The sequence below is a fragment of the Polypterus senegalus genome, chromosome 2, assembly GCF_016835505.1.
Source record: "Polypterus senegalus isolate Bchr_013 chromosome 2, ASM1683550v1, whole genome shotgun sequence".
Lineage (NCBI taxonomy): Eukaryota > Metazoa > Chordata > Cladistia > Polypteriformes > Polypteridae > Polypterus > Polypterus senegalus.
This window is the reverse complement of record NC_053155.1, coordinates 272,581,242-272,599,233: the sequence shown is the minus strand read 5'-3', so window position 1 is coordinate 272,599,233 and position 17,992 is coordinate 272,581,242. Positions and strand designations below refer to the sequence as shown.

The following is a 17,992-nucleotide window of genomic DNA, read 5'->3' as shown; positions in this document are numbered from 1 at the left end:
AAAAATGCACACATGTATATATCAGGGGTGGCACAATGATAGCACTGCTGCCTCACAGTAAGGAGAGCAGAGTTCACTTCCCAGGTCCTCTCTGTATGGTGTTTTCATGTTCTCCCCATGTCTGCATGGGTTTCCTATCATGGTCCAAAGACATGCATGTTAGGTGGATTGGTAATGCTAAATTGGCTCCGGATGTTTGTGTGTGTGTTAATTCTGAAATGGATTGCCATCCTATCCAGTGGATGGATTTTGCCTTGTGCCCTATGCTTGCTAGGATAGGCTCCAGCACCCCGCAACCCTGCTCAGGATTAAGCTGTCTTAGAAAAATGGTATGGTATGTATATATCAAATAAGATTAATAAAACATTTTACCATATTGTATGGGGCAAATGCTTGTGGAAAACTATTTTTCAAAGTTGACAGTCTTTTCCTTTTTGTGCTCTGAAGGACAGAAAAAGAGCTGGAAAGCGTCCACTTTTTTCAGAGGGACGGCCTCCCCCATTGACCGTATGGGAAACTAATTGGAGAAGTGTCCAAGAAACATCCATGATTTAATGAGCATGGCACCATTTGTCATTTTGAATTTAATAACCATCTTCAAGGTCTAGTGCCATAATAGGATATACCACGTGGATGGATAAGATGTGAATGGCAAGACTATGCCATGCTAAGGGTATAAGTGAATGTAATTTTCTGACTTCTAGAAAGAGAGAGGAAAAATGTGTTCAGCAATCTTTCTTTTTGGTCGTTCTCTCCCTGATATATCTTTTTTCTGTTGATCTTCTCCAGCATCCAAGTGTCTTTTTAACTTTCCTTTGTAAGAGTCATTCAATGTGGTGAATTTCTTGGGGTGCTGGGTGTGTAAGCACACTACTATACAAAAATGAATTGAATTGTTCACAATCACACAACCAAAAGCGGACTCTCTCAGCAAGTGTGGACTAGGAACAGTCACTCACTGTTGAAAGACACTGAAACCGGGCCTAGCATATTACATTCCAGTTAGTTTGAACCATTTCCAGTTTGAGTGTCATCACAATGATATTATCGTGGATAATCAAAGCTGCTCTGCCTGTTTATAGACTACATCTTAGCATTTAAATCTATCATACCATCAAAGCAAATCACCAAGCTACTCAACTTGGTTCTTAGTAGTATCCTCTGCAACTGGATTGTGGATCTCCTAAATAACCAGCATGTGCAGATTGGTAGCATCACTATCACTATATGTGCACCCCAGAGTGTAATGTGCTGCACCAACAGCTGATTTCCATGTTCACGTATGACTCTGTGGACAGACACAAAGACACAATCATTAAATTTACAGATGACACCACCGTCATAGATTTGATCATCAACCATGATGAGATGACTTACAAAGAAGAGATTTGTCTTCTGGCTCAGTGGTGGAATGACAACTATCTTTTCCTTAAAGTTAATAATAACAAGGAGATGGTCATAGTCTTTAGGTAGTAGGCAGAAAACCACACTTGCATCTACTTCAAAAAATGATGTTGTTGAGAGGCACAGCAGTTTTAAATTTTGATACATCTACTCCACAATCACTCATTTTGTTGTTTCCTTCTCCTCCAGTGTACAGAAGATGTATATATACTGTATGTGTATATATATATATATATATATATATATATATATATATCTATACTAATAAAAGGCAAAGCCCTCACTCACTCACTCACTCACTCACTCACTCACTCACTCACTGACTCATCACTAATTCTCCAACTTCCGTGTGGGTGGAAGGCTGAAATTTGGCAGGTTCATTCCTTACAGCTTCCTTACAAAAGTTGGGCAGGTTTTATATCGAAATTCTACGCGTAATGGTCATAACTGGAAGCTGTTTTTCTCCATTTACTGTAATGGAGATGAGCTTGAACGCCGTGGGGGGGAGTTTCGTGTGACATCATCACGCCTCCCACGTAATCACGCAGTACATAGAAAACCAGGAAGACCTCCAAAAGCGCTGAAGAAAACATGCATTATATAATTGAGAAGGCAGCGAAACAATAAGAAGCGGCGAGTGACATATACAACCATGTTCATGAGTTCTGCTACTTGGAAACAAAGCACGATGTAAACCTACACTTTAAATTAAGTTCATAGACAGGCTGCGCTGGCGTTTGTAATTTAGTGCCTGCCCATATAAGGCCTCCGTCAGCGGCAATCCAATAGCAAACTGCCACTAAATATTCACGGGTGAAGGACTGTGTTTATGGAGAGGAAGATGAGATGGTCAGGGTGGTGTTTGACACAAACTCAGCGAAACTGCGGAGAAAGTTTTAAGTGCCAGGACTAAGGTAACATTAAATACAGCCATGGACATAGCACGAGATGGCACCAGCACAGCTGGGAACCTTCGATGCATGTACACCGGCGGCTCACGTGAACTGGCGCGTGCACAGATAAAAGCAACAGTTCCAAAGAGCTGAACAAAACCGAATTACACAATTGAAAAGGCAGCAAAAATATGAAGCATCTGATAAGCATATTCATAAATCCAGCTACTGCGAAACAAAGCACACGTGGAAAAAGTCAATGTCCGCTAAAGGAAGACAGTGTAAAAAAACCCGTGCATGCAGTGTGTCAGGTCTCAGATAAAGAAAAGACGAGCTGTTTATTGATGCAGTAAGAAACGAATCGATGAATGAAACCTGTCATCTTTACAGCGATTGACAAACACGGAATGTAACTTGAACACAACACATCCTACAAATACGAACCTGATTGAAAGAAATAATGATAATCAAATCCTTGATGACAGCAACACTCAGTAACACTCACAAAACAAATACTGTATATTGACAGTCATGTTACGTTATTTTTAAAATGTTCCCTTTTCTTTTCTAGCTTTTTAACACACTACTTCTCGCTGCGATACGCGGGTATATATATATGTATATATATATATTCCGATCTACATACTCGAATAATGGATACTTTATTCGCCATCAATGATTGTTTTGGTAAAGCCATACTCAGTGTATTCATTAGATGAGCGGTAAAAAGTAAGAGCGAGGGAGGATGACTCATTGAGGCATGCAGGCTGTAGTCTTGCGTCAACTCTATCTGAATTGCGATCACATTTCAAAAATATATCTTTTCAAGTTCTATTTAGTCCATATTTGTCAAACTCAAGGGCCACGGGCCACATCCGGCCGTGTAATTATATCCGGCCCGAGATCATTTTATATACTGTATTATTGTTATTAATGGCCGGGTATATGAAGCGCTGGTAACACAATAAACTACAGATCCCATAATGCAGCGCTTCAGCTGCCTTGCCAACACTTACGCGTTAATCAAGTCTAGCTTATGATGCTGCAAGTTATTGCGAAGCTAGCTCACACGATGCTGAGAGAAAAGTTGATTCTGAAAATAGAGCCTTTAAAACCGATGGGAGGCTGAGTATATGTTTACTGAACCCGTGTGTCTCATTTGTGGAGCTAATGTGGCTGTAATTACAGAATTTAATCTAAGACGGCACTATGAGACAAAACATCAGGGTAACCTGAATGCAATGCAGAAGATACAGAAAGCAGAATAATTAAATAAGAATCTGACACTTCAGCGGACGTTTTAACCCGTGCACAATCACAAAGTGATTTCAAGTGAAGCTGCTTTTATGGGAGACACAAATGCACCAGTGCAACTTTCCCCTCTTTCCCTGTTGCCAAGTAATGTTAAACCAAGTCGTCACTATGGTGTTCCCAAATCGCACTTTGCTGATAAACTGAGCGCACTGAGTTTGCACGGCGCTTTGGTGACTTTGAAGAACAAAAAGTCCGTCTACATGCGCTCGAACCTTGTGCATGTTTGGTAGCACATATCTGTGTGAGAAGCTCTTCTCAGTGATAAAGACTAACAAAACAGCACACAGGAGTCGCCTCACTGATGAGCACCTGCAATCCATCCTGAGAATCTCCACAACACAGAACCTCACACCAAACATAAACTAACTTGTGCCAAAAAGATGCCAGGCGTCCAGCTCTAAAATGACATATGAGCAAAGACAACTGAATGATTTGATTTGTTATTGCTGAAAGGAACACATTTTATTTATATTTCCAGGTTTTGTTATGCAGCATGTTCATATTTGAATTTGTATAATTTTGACAGGATATATTTTTATGGAGAGCAAAATCTTTTGGGATATTTAAAATCTAAGTTTATTTTTATATAAAATTACATAAGAGTAAAGAAATTTGAATGTTTGTTCTTTTAACGTTTACTTTATTTCTAACTTGTATAATTTAGACAGGATATATTTTTATGGAGAGCAAAATATTATTTAAGGTTTGAGTTGATTTATTCCGGAATAATATTCTGTCGACTAAATAAAAATTCCTTCTATTTAAAATTTAAATAGAACTTGAACAGATACGATAGTTCATAATATCCACGCAAACTTGCACATAAGAGCGGGAGTCATCCCTTTTAACAAACAGCGTATTGCACTGATACGAAATAGCCTGCCCATTTAATTATTTAGGAATGGATAAATACATTAAGATTTTGTACAAATAATATTTTTCATTTTTCTTCCTTCATGGATTCTGGCACCCCAGCAACAGTTGCTCGACCCAAAGACTGTATATATATATATATATATATATATATATACAAAGTATATATATGTGTGTGTGTGTGTATATATATATATGTAGATATGTATGTATATACTGTATGTGTGTGTATATATATATGTGTATGTATATATATATATATATATATATATATATATATATGACAGCAACACTCATCACTCACAACAGTGACAAAATAATTACATTGACAATCATGTTACGTTATTTTCAAAATGTTTCTTTTCTTTTCATTGCTACTTTAACACACTACTTCTCGGTATTTTGCTAGTATATATATATATATATATATATATATATATATATATATATATATATATATATATATATATATATATATTTTTTTTTTTGGGAACTGTGTATTATCAATATTCTTCCTTGGCTATTTTTGACATCTGTCTGCTAGAATACTTAGTATAAATTGCTTTGCGTCGAGGATCATGTCATGACATTTGCAGTCTTCACATTTTGCAATGTATGACTACAGCAGCAGCAACTTGCCCACAAGATCACAGTACTTTTGGGGTCTCTGCTGCTTTACTCCAGATGGCTTTCTGCCCTAAACTACTTATTAATCAGATCAAAAGCCCCTTTGTTCTGCTTGTATCTGTTTACTTCTCCTACAATTTATAACTCAATAGGCTCAGACTCAAATGAGATTTACACACCAAACAGATATGGAAAAAACAAAGAGACAGAAGGTACTGTAATGATATGCCTTTTATTTAAAATTTTTGTAAATGGTTTCTTGGCTTCTAAAAACATTTGAAACATTATTTTAGGGGGTTTGGAGGCCAAGGAAACCAGTAATCAAATGTATTATATGTTTCAACATCTTTTAAACAATGATAAAAATTAAATTTGTTATCCCACAGTGCCATCTTCATTTAAGCACTGCAATTTTGAGGCCTTTCTGTTGATGGATAGCAGACCAGAAGTGTGCAGCATGTAACATTCCCAAATCAAAAGTATAGAGGTCAGCATTGTGTGCTTCTTGGTTGTCTAAGTAGTTATATACAAATTAAAACCCTTGTTGATTTTCTTTGAGTTTTTATATTGATTTCAGGATACAAACCTCTCTGTCCTTTGACTGCATCCACAATTTACATCTTGGCTCAGTTCACAAAGTAATTTTTAACTCTATTGCTTTGTCCCTTAACTATAATGTTTGATTTCTCATTCTGTTCTTGTTTCTTTGACTTTCCAGCTTCCTGTTTCCACCTTAGCTAGTTTATATTGTCAACTCCTGTCACTGTTCTATTCTCATTTCAGGCTGGAGCCTTTACAGGTACAAGGTATACTATGAAGAAATACCGAAACATGAATTACATGCAGGACTCCAAACAATCTATTTAGCGAACAATTTGCCCTGTAATTTGATTGCTACCTATTTGGCTAACTGCCTTCTAACCATTTAGAAAAATAACTGTACATATAACTGCTGCTTCGAGAATTATAAATGCACATAATTCAAAACTGGCTTATAATACAAAGATATCTCAAAATCTTTAGTATTGGCAAGATAAAGAGATAGTAAAAAACAATACCATTATACCATAAAACTTTTGATAATTACAGAATAGGGATGTAATTGTTACACCTACCTTTTCTCTGTTGTTTCAAGTATATTAAAAAGACTCTTGAAGTACTGTGGAACTCTCACAATCACTTGCTCTGTCTTGTCTATAGATTTGAGTTCAGGGGCAAGCTTTGTATCTATTACTGCCTTAATGTACCCAAGCCAGTCAAACTGAAATGATAAATAAAGGGGAATATATATTTATTAAAGTGATTTTCAAAATTTTAATAATAAATAACTAGAGCATAACCCCCACATATAAATTCAATTTCAAAGAGACCATGTATAATTGCATTAGATAAAATATAAAAGACTCAGACTCAAGTCACAGGGGGGCTGTCCTCTTATTTCAATAATTCCACTAATTAGACAATCTTTGGAAATACCAAAGATCTAATTAATTTTACCTACTCAGAAGATTCTTCGTTTTTGAACAGACTCCAAGTAAATTAACATTTTCTTTTTGTTCAAATTAATTTTACAAACGAGATAACCTTCTCTTCCCTTCACCAGTGTTTACACATTTACACCTCAGCCAAAAAAAATTCCAATTTTAATAGGAAGTATAATGGATATGTTTGCATTTAAATAAAGCAAGGAAATATTTATATGCTGTCAAGCTGAGAACAGTTGCTGGCAGCCTGCCTGCCATGCTGTTTAAAATGATCATAATTGGTTTGTTAATTGGTATATGCTAAGGCATGTTGGCAGTCAGGAGTAACTGTGGTCAAGGAAAGAGACCGGTGGGTGGACTGTCTCTTAAAAGTAATTTTAGGGAAGGCAGGGCAGAAGCCAAACAGAGAGATAAAAGAGGAAAAAAGTCAGCCCACTAAATGCCATCCAGGGTGCTGACCTATACAAGGGTGTGCCTAATGAGAAGGTGACATCTATGAGGTCACTCTGAGGTTTATGTAAGCTACTACTGAAAGATATGACTGGGGATGGCAGGAACATTGAAATGTAGTGCTAGCTATGTGTGCTTGTGTGTGTTTTAGGCTATGTCTGAAAAATGTTGTACTTAAGTTCCCTAGCAGAGGGTGCCCTCCCATAGTACCTTGTTGCCATTTTCATCCCTTGCAGTAACTGGTGAGAATATATGTTAGCCGTTTTATTATTTTACAAAAAAGGTGTTATTAATGCTAGCAGTTTTCATTCGTCACTATGTTAGTGTACTCCTATTTTGTTCCAACAGACTGTATTTCATGCAGTACATTTTACAAAAGTAATTATAATCCTGCAATACTTAACCTCATTCTAATCTTACACTCTTATTATACTTACTGATAATAAGAGTAAGTCTGCTTGTTTTTCTGTTTCTGCACTAAAAGTATAAACCTTAGGATAATGATCATTAATCAGTCTTTCATTTTATGAAATCAGTTTGTCAATTACAGAGTCACAGCACTCAATGCAGGAATCAGTCCTGGATGGAATGCCAGCCCATCATAGGGCATACTCAAGCAGAAATCTGCTTACTCATAATAAATCATCTAACCTAAAGTGTGGGAAAAACTTGAGAAACTGTAGAACACCAACACAGTCAAAGAAGAACTTCCAAATCTATATAATTGGTAAATCAGGCCTGGAAGCGAACTCAGATGTTTGGAGTTGTTAGTTAGTCGAGGCCTTCAGATCTCTACCTGATGTTATTTTGGAGAATCTGAGTGAATAGGAGTGGTGAACTTGTTGGGCTGAGTGACCTCTTCTCACTTTCTAACATTCTACACTACCACTTTCCTCACCTTGTTTAAGTTTTTGGCATCTTCCTCTTTCCATAAGTGGAGTAAAGCCTAAACATGGCTACACATGGTCCTTTATCTTGTGTCTATTTTCCCCAGGAACCAGTGGGCTTCCTCTGGGTGCTCCAATTTCCTTCCACAGTACCAAAATACACCAGAAGTCAGATCAGACTTTGACATAAACCACACTCGCCAAGAATTTACTTTTGCAGTCCTGATCTCGACTATTATAATGCAGTGTTCTGCCTTTGATTTTCTTCACACAGATGGTTCTCCTGCCACTAATCTCCACTAGGCTCCCTAGGTGCATACTCAGGCCTTCACCCTGCACAGAGTTCAGACAAAAACTGTCTTAACCATTCAATCCAAAGGAGAATTCCTTCAGCTCAAGTTATAAACTGAGCTTCTGACATTACAAAAAACACATAGCAGCACTAGAGAAAGTTCAGAGGAAAGTGACTAGGCTTATTCCAGAACTAAGCGGTATGGACAATGAGGAGAAACTGAGGGCGTTGAACCTTTTCAGTTAAAGCAAAGATTTGGAGATGTCATGAAGTTATGAATGGAATTAGTACAGTGGATGCCAGCTATTGCTTTAAAATACATTCTTCACCCAAAACAAAGACACATGGTAAGAATCTTGCTTTGAAAAATTTTTTAGGAAGTTTTGTTTTCATACAAAGCATACAAAGGACCAAAGACACATGGAATAAATTACAAAAAAGTTGAAATGGACATTAGAACTTTATGGACTTTCAGATGGTACATTAGATCTGGAAGAATAGGACTAGTGAGCTTGTTGAGCTGAGTGGCCTGTTATCATCATAATTACACTACTACTTTCCACACATCCGTGATAGTTCATGACTTTCCCTTCTTTCCTCCAGTGGAGTAAAGCATAAAATATGTCTTCTCATTGACATTTATCTTGTGAAGAATACTTTCTCCAGCAACTTCTCATATTTGATAATGAAAAGAAAAAAATTACTGAGCAAATATTATTTACTTACCTGTGGCACTGATTTTTGCAACCGAGACAAACTGTATCTATTGTACATTGCTTCACTGGTCCGGTTTTCATAGGGAATTAAAATCTGTTAAAAGAGAAGTAATTGCACTTTTACCAATTGGCATAAATGACTCACAGTACATTTTTACATTAAAATGTGATTAATCTAGAAATATATAACTGCATTTTTCTTATCTCAAATATGAATAGAGAATGGCAAAGAGAATATTTCCAGTTTTAAAAAAAAAACAGCTTTGTGTAGTACTAAACTTTCAAGCTAAAAAGTTTGAGGTACAGAAAGTGCTTGCTGTGTTGGCTTTTAAGATACAAAATAGCTTATTAAATTTTGATAGGTTTCCAGTAGGATATTATAATCTCATAGGTATTTCTTCCGAGCTTCATAATAGAACTTTTTAGTTTAAATTTCAATTCATCAGTAAGTTACTGTCTAAAAATAACTGTCAATAAATATTAAATAGTATTGGTTTTACATGATTTTAATAATATCTCAATATGTTCATCTCTAGACTGGAAGAAAAACCCCAGAAGAAAGTTGCTTCCAGCAGCCATTATTTTAATGTCCTAGTGGTCAGCTCCCTTAGCTCATCTTTAATTGGTAATTTTTTTAAGTGAATTGATAATTGGTAAAATCTTTAAATTTGCATTAGCATCACTGAAACCTGTCGGTCTGTTCATTTAGGTTGCAAAGTCCTGGTACTCCTGAAGTTTCAGTTCTGGGTTCAAATATGGCCAAAATGAAATCGCTTTGTCTGTTTATTGTTATTTTACAGAATTAAGGTTATTCCATGTGAAAGACTGCCATGAAACTAAAATTTTATACAAAGGTGTGTCTTACTGTGTTGAGAGAAGATATTTTGTCCAGAGGGCAAAAGAAAATAAGGAAAAAGTATACTGTAAATGAAGCAAGGAAAACAAAAAACCAGGAAAACAAAAAAAGTAAAAATCTGTAAGTAATCAAACACTAACAAAACTACAGCTAGAGAAGGGTTTTGGGATCTGAGTAGTTGGATAACGAAGATCCTTTTAACCTGACGATAGACAGGATCACAAACTGAAGCCACACCCCTTACTGGGCAAAACCTGGCATTTTGGCACAGCTGAACTATAAGCAAAAAATTTCATCAGATTCCTCAGTGTCGCAAACACCTGTAACAGCTCAGTACTATAGCCAGAAAATAACTTGTCAATAATTCACAAACAAGTCCCAGGATCCTAAAAGAAAAGGGCAAATTGGATCTAACCAGGGCAGAAAAAGAAGGGGAAGGTCCAGATGTTCAACTGCATAAGAGGACAAGAACATGGGAGTGTGCACACCAAAATACCTGTGTCATTTGCAACTGAAAGAAGATGATTCCAGGATGCTGAGCATACAATACTTTTGCTCTCATCTTCTGTCTAATATCTGTGTTCTTTTGTCCATTTTAAACTTTTCGTTATATTTGTCACTTTCAGATATTGTTTTCTTTGGAACTCTGCCTCTTAGGCTTTCTTTGCTGCAGATGACATTGGTATTTGGCATGTTTTTAATAAAGAAGCTAATTGAGGAACTGCAAACTGTCTTTGTCACACCACACACTCTGATGTTAAAGTACTCAACATGTTATTTTTAAAAAATGTAAGTTTTCATTCTTAGTGTCTCCCACTCACCACTACTGTCAAAAGCTTGGAAAAAACACTTTTTTCCATTGACCTCGTGCAAAAGTTCGCTGATGACACTGCTATTGTGAGCTGCATCAGGAGTGGGCAGGAGGAGGAGTACAGGAAGCTAATCAAAGACTTTGTTAAATTGTGTGACTCAAAAAACTTACACCTGAACACCAGCAAGATCAAGGAACTGGTGGTGCATTTTAGGAGGCCCAGGCCCTTTATAGACCCCATGATCATCAGTGGAGACTGTGTGCAGAGGGTGCAGACCTATAAATATCTGGGAGTGCAGCTGGGTGACAAATTGGACTGGACTGCCAATACTGATGCTCTATGTAAGAAACGTCAGAGCTGAGTATACTTTCTTAGAAGGTTGGCGTCCTTCAACATCTGCAATAAGATGCTGCAGATGTTCTACCACACGGTTGTGGCGAGTGCCCTGTTATACGCAGTGGTGTGCTGGCGAGGCAGCATAAAGAAGAAGGACGTCTCACGCCTGGACAAACTTGTTAAGAAGGCAGGCTCTATTGTAGGAATAAAGCTGGACAGTTTAACATCTGTGGCAGAGTGACAGGATCTAAGCAAACTCCTGTCAATCATGGAGAATCCACTGCATCCACTTAACAGTGTCATCAGCAGGCAGAGGAGTAGCTTAAGTGACAGATTTTAATATTGGGTTTTTTTTTTCGTATCAGTATGATGCTGCTGGATTATATGAATTTCCCCTTGGGATTAATAAAGTATCTATCTATCTATCTATCTATCTATCTATCTATCTATCTATCTATCTATCTATCTATCTATCTGTTATCTTTATTTCTTCACAACATTCACAAAGTTCAACTCGTCCTTACTCCATTTGCCACTCAATGGATTGTTTGAGTTTCTGTTTTCTTTTAGTTGGACTCCTACAACTCTTTCTTTGCAGGGCTTACAGCAACTGTCATCTGTGTTGTCCATGCAATTCAGAATGCTGCTACCTAACTGGTGTTCTATGTATTTTACTTCATCCACAAAATGATTTATTCTTGCCACCAACTCTCAGTTGCAGGTAAGATCCAAGTTAAAAACTCTCACCTGATTATGTATCTCAGTCTGTTCTCCAGTCTCTTTATATGACCCTACAAGAACTCTTTATTCTGTTTCAGCTTGTGCACTGACTGCCCTTTCTCTTGCCAGACAGGTTTAAAATTGACAGTGTTTCTTTGTTTTTGCTCCGAAATACTATATTGTATATTTTAAGTAACTGTCTTGAGCTTTTCCAAGTTTATTGTTGTGTCAACTATTCAAAAAACCTCTCAGGACAATTTAGGCTTTTTAAACCTCTGGTCTCTTACTGGCTCCACACCAGTACTGACCCAATCAACTGTCAAGCTTGTTTTTATTCAGGATTTACATTATATGCATTTGTTGTTCTCCCCGTGTCTGCATGGGTTTTCTCTGGGTATTCCGGTTTCCTCCCACAGTCCAAAGACATGCAGGTTAGATGCATCGGTGATCCTAAATTATCCCTAGCGTGTGCTCGGTGTGTGTGTGTGCGTGACTTGCAGTGGGCTGGCGCCCTGCCCGGGGTTTGTTTCCTGCCTTGCGCCCTTTGTTGGCTGAGATTGGCTCCAGCAGACTCCCGTGGCCCTGTAGTTTGGATATAGTGGGTTGGATAATGGATGGATGGGTGCATTTGTAGGTTTCTTGTGCTTTACCTTATAACAGTTTTATCCTATTTAGTGTTGTGAGGATAATAACACTAATAAAAGTAATAGACATTTTATGCCTAGTTAACAATTCAGAACGCACTTCTGTGTGAACTATATACTTTTTTTCCTAGCTATTCTGCAGAGCTACATTAGCCGTTCCTGAATGTACTTATTAGGCTGTTGTCATAGCCACTCTTCATGGCAGTGTGTGTGCAAGAAAGAAAGGGTAAACACACATACTGTACGCACTGATCACTACTCATTGTCTGCTTCTTATACAGTCATGGCCGAAATTATCAGCACTCCTGGAATTTTCCCAGAAAATGCACCATTTCTCACTGAAAATTGTTACAATTACAAATTTTTTGGTATACACATGTTTATTTCCTTTATGTGCATTGGACAATACAAAAAAAGAGAAAAAATGCCAAATCTGACATCATTTCACACAAAACTGAAAAACAGGGCTGGACAAAATTATTGGCACCCTCAACTTAATATTAGGTTGCACGAACTTTGGAAAAAATAACTGAAATCAAGCGCTTCCTATAACCATCAACAAGCTTGTTACACCTCTCAACTGGAATTTCCGCTCTCACTTCTTTTGCAAACTGCTCAAGGTCTCTCAGATTTGAAGGGCACCTTCTCCCAACAGTAATTTTGAGATTTCTCCATAAATGTTCAATCGGATTTAGATTCAGACTCATTGCTGGCCACTTCAGAACTCTCCAGCGCTTTGTCTTCAACCATTTCTGGGTGCTTTTAGAGGTATGTTTGGGGTCATTGTCCTGCTGGAACACCCATGACCTCTGACGCAGACCCAGCCTTCTGACACTGGGCCCTACATTATGCCCCAATATCTTTTGGTAGTCTTCAGATTTCATGATGCCTTGCACACAGTCAAGGCATCCAGTGCCAGAGGCAGCAAAACATCCCCAAAACATCTTAGAACCTTCACCATGTAGGTACTGTGTTCTTTTCTTCGTGGGCCTCATTCCGTTTTCTGTAAACAGCAGAATGATGAGCTTTACCAAAAAGCTCTACCTTGGTCTCATCTGTCCACAAGACATTTGCCCAGAAAGATTTTGGCTTCCTCAAGTACATTTTAGCAAACTCCAGTCTGGCTTTTTTATCTTTCTGTGCCAGCAGTGGGGTCCTCCTGGCTCTCCTTCCATAGCGTTTCATTTTGTTCAGATGTCGACAAATAGTTTGAGCTGACACTGTTGCACCCTGAGTCTGCAGAACAGCCTGAATATGTTTTGAAGATCATTGATTGGGGCTGTTTTATCCACCATTTGGACTATCCTTCGTTGCAGTCTTTTATCAATTTTTCTCTTCCGTCCACGTCCAGGGAGATTAGCTACAGTGCAGTGTTGTGAACTTCTTGATTATGTTGCGCACAATGGACAAAGGAACATGAAGTTCTCTGGAGATGGACTTGTAGCCTTGAGATGGTTGATATTTTTCCCCAATTTTTGTTCTCAAGTCCTCAGACAATTCTCTGCACTTCTTTCTGTTCTCCATGCTTAGTGTGGCACACTCAGACACACAACAGAAAGGTTGAGTCAACTTTTCTCCATTTTAACTGGCTTCAGGTGTGATTGCTATATTGCCAGCACCTTTTTCTTGTCACAGGTGAGTTCAAACGAGCATCATATGCTTGAAATAAAACGATTTACCCACAATTTTGAAAAGGTGCCAATAATTTTGTCCGACCCATTTTTGGAGTTTTGTGTGACATGTCAGATTTGGCTTTTTTTCTCTGTTTTTTTGTGTTGTTCCAATGCACATAAAGGAAATAAACATGTGTATACCAAAACATTTGTAATTGCAACAATTTTCTGGGAGAAATGGTGCATTTTCTGGGAAAATTTCAGGGGTGCCCATAATTTCAGCGATGACTGTATTTCTGGTTTAATTACACCAAACTATTTAAAAGAAAAAATGAACCTTTTCCCTTTAGGTGTAAGATGTAAGGTAGGTGTCAACATCATGAGTATCTGATTAAGTGGACAGGGACAGGCCAAATATAAGCGAGGTAACGGTTTTGAAAAATGACAGTGACTTGTATTACGTTTTCAGCAAGGGCTCCTCCCCTGGCTGGGGTTCAAATCCTTGTTTCATGTCCTTTTTGTTCATTTTTGAGTTCATTATCTACAGTGGTGTGAAAAACTATTTGCCCCCTTCCTGATTTCTTATTCTTTTGCATGTTTGTCACACAAAATGTTTCTGATCATCAAACACATTTAACCATTAGTCAAATATAACACAAGTAAACACAAAATGCAGTTTTTAAATGATGGTTTTTATGATTTAGGGAGAAAAAAAAATCCAAACCTACATGGCCCTGTGTGAAAAGTAATTGCCCCCTGAACCTAATAACTGGTTGGGCCACCCTTAGCAGCAATAACTGCAATCAAGCGTTTGTGATAACTTGCAATGAGTCATTTACAGCGCTCTGGAGGAATTTTGGCCCACTCATCTTTGCAGAATTGTTGTAATTCAGCTTTATTTGAGGGTTTTCTAGCATGAACCGCCTTTTTAAGGTCATGCCATAGCATCTCAATTGGATTCAGGTTAGGACTTTGACTAGGCCACTCCAAAGTCTTCATTTTGTTTTTCTTCAGCCATTCAGAGGTGGATTTGCTGGTGTATTTTGGGTCATTGTCCTGTTGCAGCACCCAAGATCGTTTCAGCTTGAGTTGACGAACAAATGGCCGGACATTCTCCTTCAGGATTTTTGGTAGACAGTAGAATTCATGGTTCCATCTATCACAGCAAGCCTTCCAGGTCCTGAAGCAGCAAAACAACCCCAGACCATTACACTACCACCACCATATTTTACTGTTGGTATGATGTTCTTTTCTGAAATGCTGTGTTCCTTTTACGCCAGATGTAACGGGACATTTGCCTTCCAAAAAGTTCAACTTTTGTCTCATCAGTCCACAAGGTATTTTCCCAAAAATCTTGGCAATCATTGAGATGTTTCTTAGCAAAATTGAGAAGAACCCCATTGTTCTTTTTTGCTTAACAGTGGTTTGCGTCTTGTAAATCTGCCATGCAGGCCGTTTTTGCCCAGTCTCTTTCTTATGGTGGAGTCGTGAACACTGACCTTAATTGAGGCAAGTGAGGCCTGCAGTTCTTTAGACGTTGTCCTGGGGTCTTTTGTGACCTCTCGGATGAGTCGTCTCTGCGCTCTTGGGGTAATTTTGGTCGGCCGGCCACTCCTGGGAAGGTTCATCACTGTTCCATGTTTTTGCCATTTGTGGATAATGGCTCTCACTGTGGTTCGCTGGAGTCCCAAAGCTTTAGAAATGGCTTTATAACCTTTACCAGACTGATAGATCTCAATTACTTCTGTTCTCATTTGTTCCTGAATTTCTTTGGATCTTGGCATGATGTCTAGCTTTTGAGGTGCTTTTGGTCTACTTCTCTGTGTCAGGCAGCTCCTATTTAAGTGATTTCTTGATTGAAACAGGCGTGGCAGTAATCAGGCCTGGGGGTGGCTATGGAAATTGAACTCAGGTGTGATACACCACAGTTAGGTTATTTTTTAACAAGGGGGCAATTACTTTTTCACACAGGGCCATGTAGATTTGTATTTTTTTTCTCTCTAAATAATAAAAACCATCATTTAAAAACTGCATTTTGTGTTTACTTGTGTTATATTTGACTAATGGTTAAATGTGTTTGATGATCAGAAACATTTTGTGTGACAAACATGCAAAAGAATAAGAAATCAGGAAGGGGGCAAATAGTTTTTCACACCACTGTATGTTAATGTTACTTTTGTTAATTATTTGCGTTATTCCTTTTTGCGATGTTGTCTCTAAGTCTTTGTTATTTTCTTTGTGTTTTGTGGGTGCTTTCCCAAGAGGCGAGACCAGCTGCCCATCACCACCAGGGACTGCCCTCATTCCTATATAGGTGGGGGTTTCCCACAGTTCCTTGTAGTGTATTCAAATGTGCTAGGATGTCAATGAGTTTACTTGCATTTTTTTGCTGTGATTGTGCTTTTTTTGATATCTCTGGATTACTGTTTTGGCACTTGTTTGCATTGCCTAATTATTTGGGGTAAATCCTTTTGATTTTGTGTTTTATGGAATTTCTTTGTTACTGAAGAGAATATTTGAAGAATCAATCTTTTATTTTATAAATATGTTGCATTTGCCCTTATATCTAGTAGGGGTTTGACAGTAAATCCCCCTTAGTGGGTATTTCTGGAAGTGTTTTTGGAACTTTTTATTGTTGAGTTCATAACATCTGTCTGCTTTTCTTTTAGCAATGGAGAAACAGACCTGGATAAAGACTTTGGAAACTGCAACTAACTCCGCCTACTTCCCCGAGTACTTTCTCATCACAGGAGTACTTAATGTTACGAAGTTCATGCCCATGAAATTCAAGAAGAAGCCTAAATCCTGTAGGCCTTAAACTGCAAATAGGCCTTACAGTACAAAGTAAGACTGGGCCTGAAAACCACAAAGGAGACTTGGAGACCTGAAAACCCAAAAATATTACAAAGGGAGAGGGAGACTAAAACCCCTGGCTCAAAAATTAAGAAACGCAATTATCTGTAAAATAATTTCTTATAAAAAAGATTTTAAAAAAGTAAAAATATAAGGTTGCCTCAAAAGAGGCAACTCACAAAAGCACCAAAACCAAATAACTAATGAACAGTAGTCCAATAACCAGAAATTGAAAACCAAGTATGCAAAACCAAAAAACACAAAGAAACTGAAGAATACGAGTCAGTAAATACTTCAACTATAGTGCTGAGGCATCTTAGGCCTTATGAAGGACATCAGAATCCCACAGTTGTAAAGTGAAGGTTCTGCCCTTAAACTCAACATATAGAGATGTCAAGATGTACAAACCTAAAAGCACAAAATATGTAAGTAACTAATAGCAAGACTTAATAAAAACAGCATCATAGAAAAAGAACAGAAAATCCTCAAAAAAAAAAAAAAAGAAAAGAAAATTAACCAAAAAACAGAGATTAGAGACAGAGCCCTAAATAAACAATGACACTCATATTCAGTCCTGGAGGCTTCTGTGGCTGCAGGTATTTGTTCCATCTCAATTTTATAATTAGAAACCAATTATTCCTGCTGAAGCAATTATTGATCCAGAAACAGTCTTCATTTTAGTAAATACAATTGTTATGATTTCCAGCCCTCAGTTACTTCTTTTAGCTTTAAGCAGTTGCAGTTTTCTTAACTAGCTGCCAATCAACAGTGCAAACCAAATGCCAAAGGAACCAGCAGCCTACCACACTACCTGGCCCTCTTTATACCTGGGTGTGTTCATCATTAAAATGCCCAAGATGGAAACTAGCAGTGAAATCTTCATGAAAAAAACACCTGAAAGTGAAAAATAGTCAGTTTAACAAGGTAAACGTGTACATGTCAGAAACTGGGAAGACAAACGGTCAATCTCCAGAATATAAATGCTAATCAAAACTAAGATCAAAAGTCATTTGCAAAGGGTCTAACATGAAAAGATCAAGATCAGGCATTTTTTTCCAATTTAAATATGATACATGTTATTCCTGCTGTGCTATTTTGTTTTGTGTTTGGGCCACCATTCTGAGATGCATTTGTTGATGAGGTTGCTGCTAGGCCAGAAACATACAACATATGACATCAATACCATGATATCATAAAGATTAGGGTCTTACACTTGCT

General features: G+C 37.8%; 1 protein-coding gene across 1 annotated transcript in view; it reads right to left on the bottom strand.

Annotated features, from left to right (window-relative positions):
- phex (phosphate regulating endopeptidase homolog, X-linked) overlaps nucleotides 1–17,992 on the bottom strand; it is a 265,482-nt gene that overhangs the window by 145,319 nt on the left and 102,171 nt on the right. The window contains exons 8-9 of the mRNA XM_039745579.1: nucleotides 8,951–9,034; nucleotides 6,227–6,372 (exon numbers count right to left, since the gene is read on the bottom strand). Of these exons, the coding sequence (XP_039601513.1) occupies nucleotides 6,227–6,372; nucleotides 8,951–9,034 (230 nt within the window). The remainder of the gene's footprint in view (nucleotides 1–6,226; nucleotides 6,373–8,950; nucleotides 9,035–17,992) is intronic.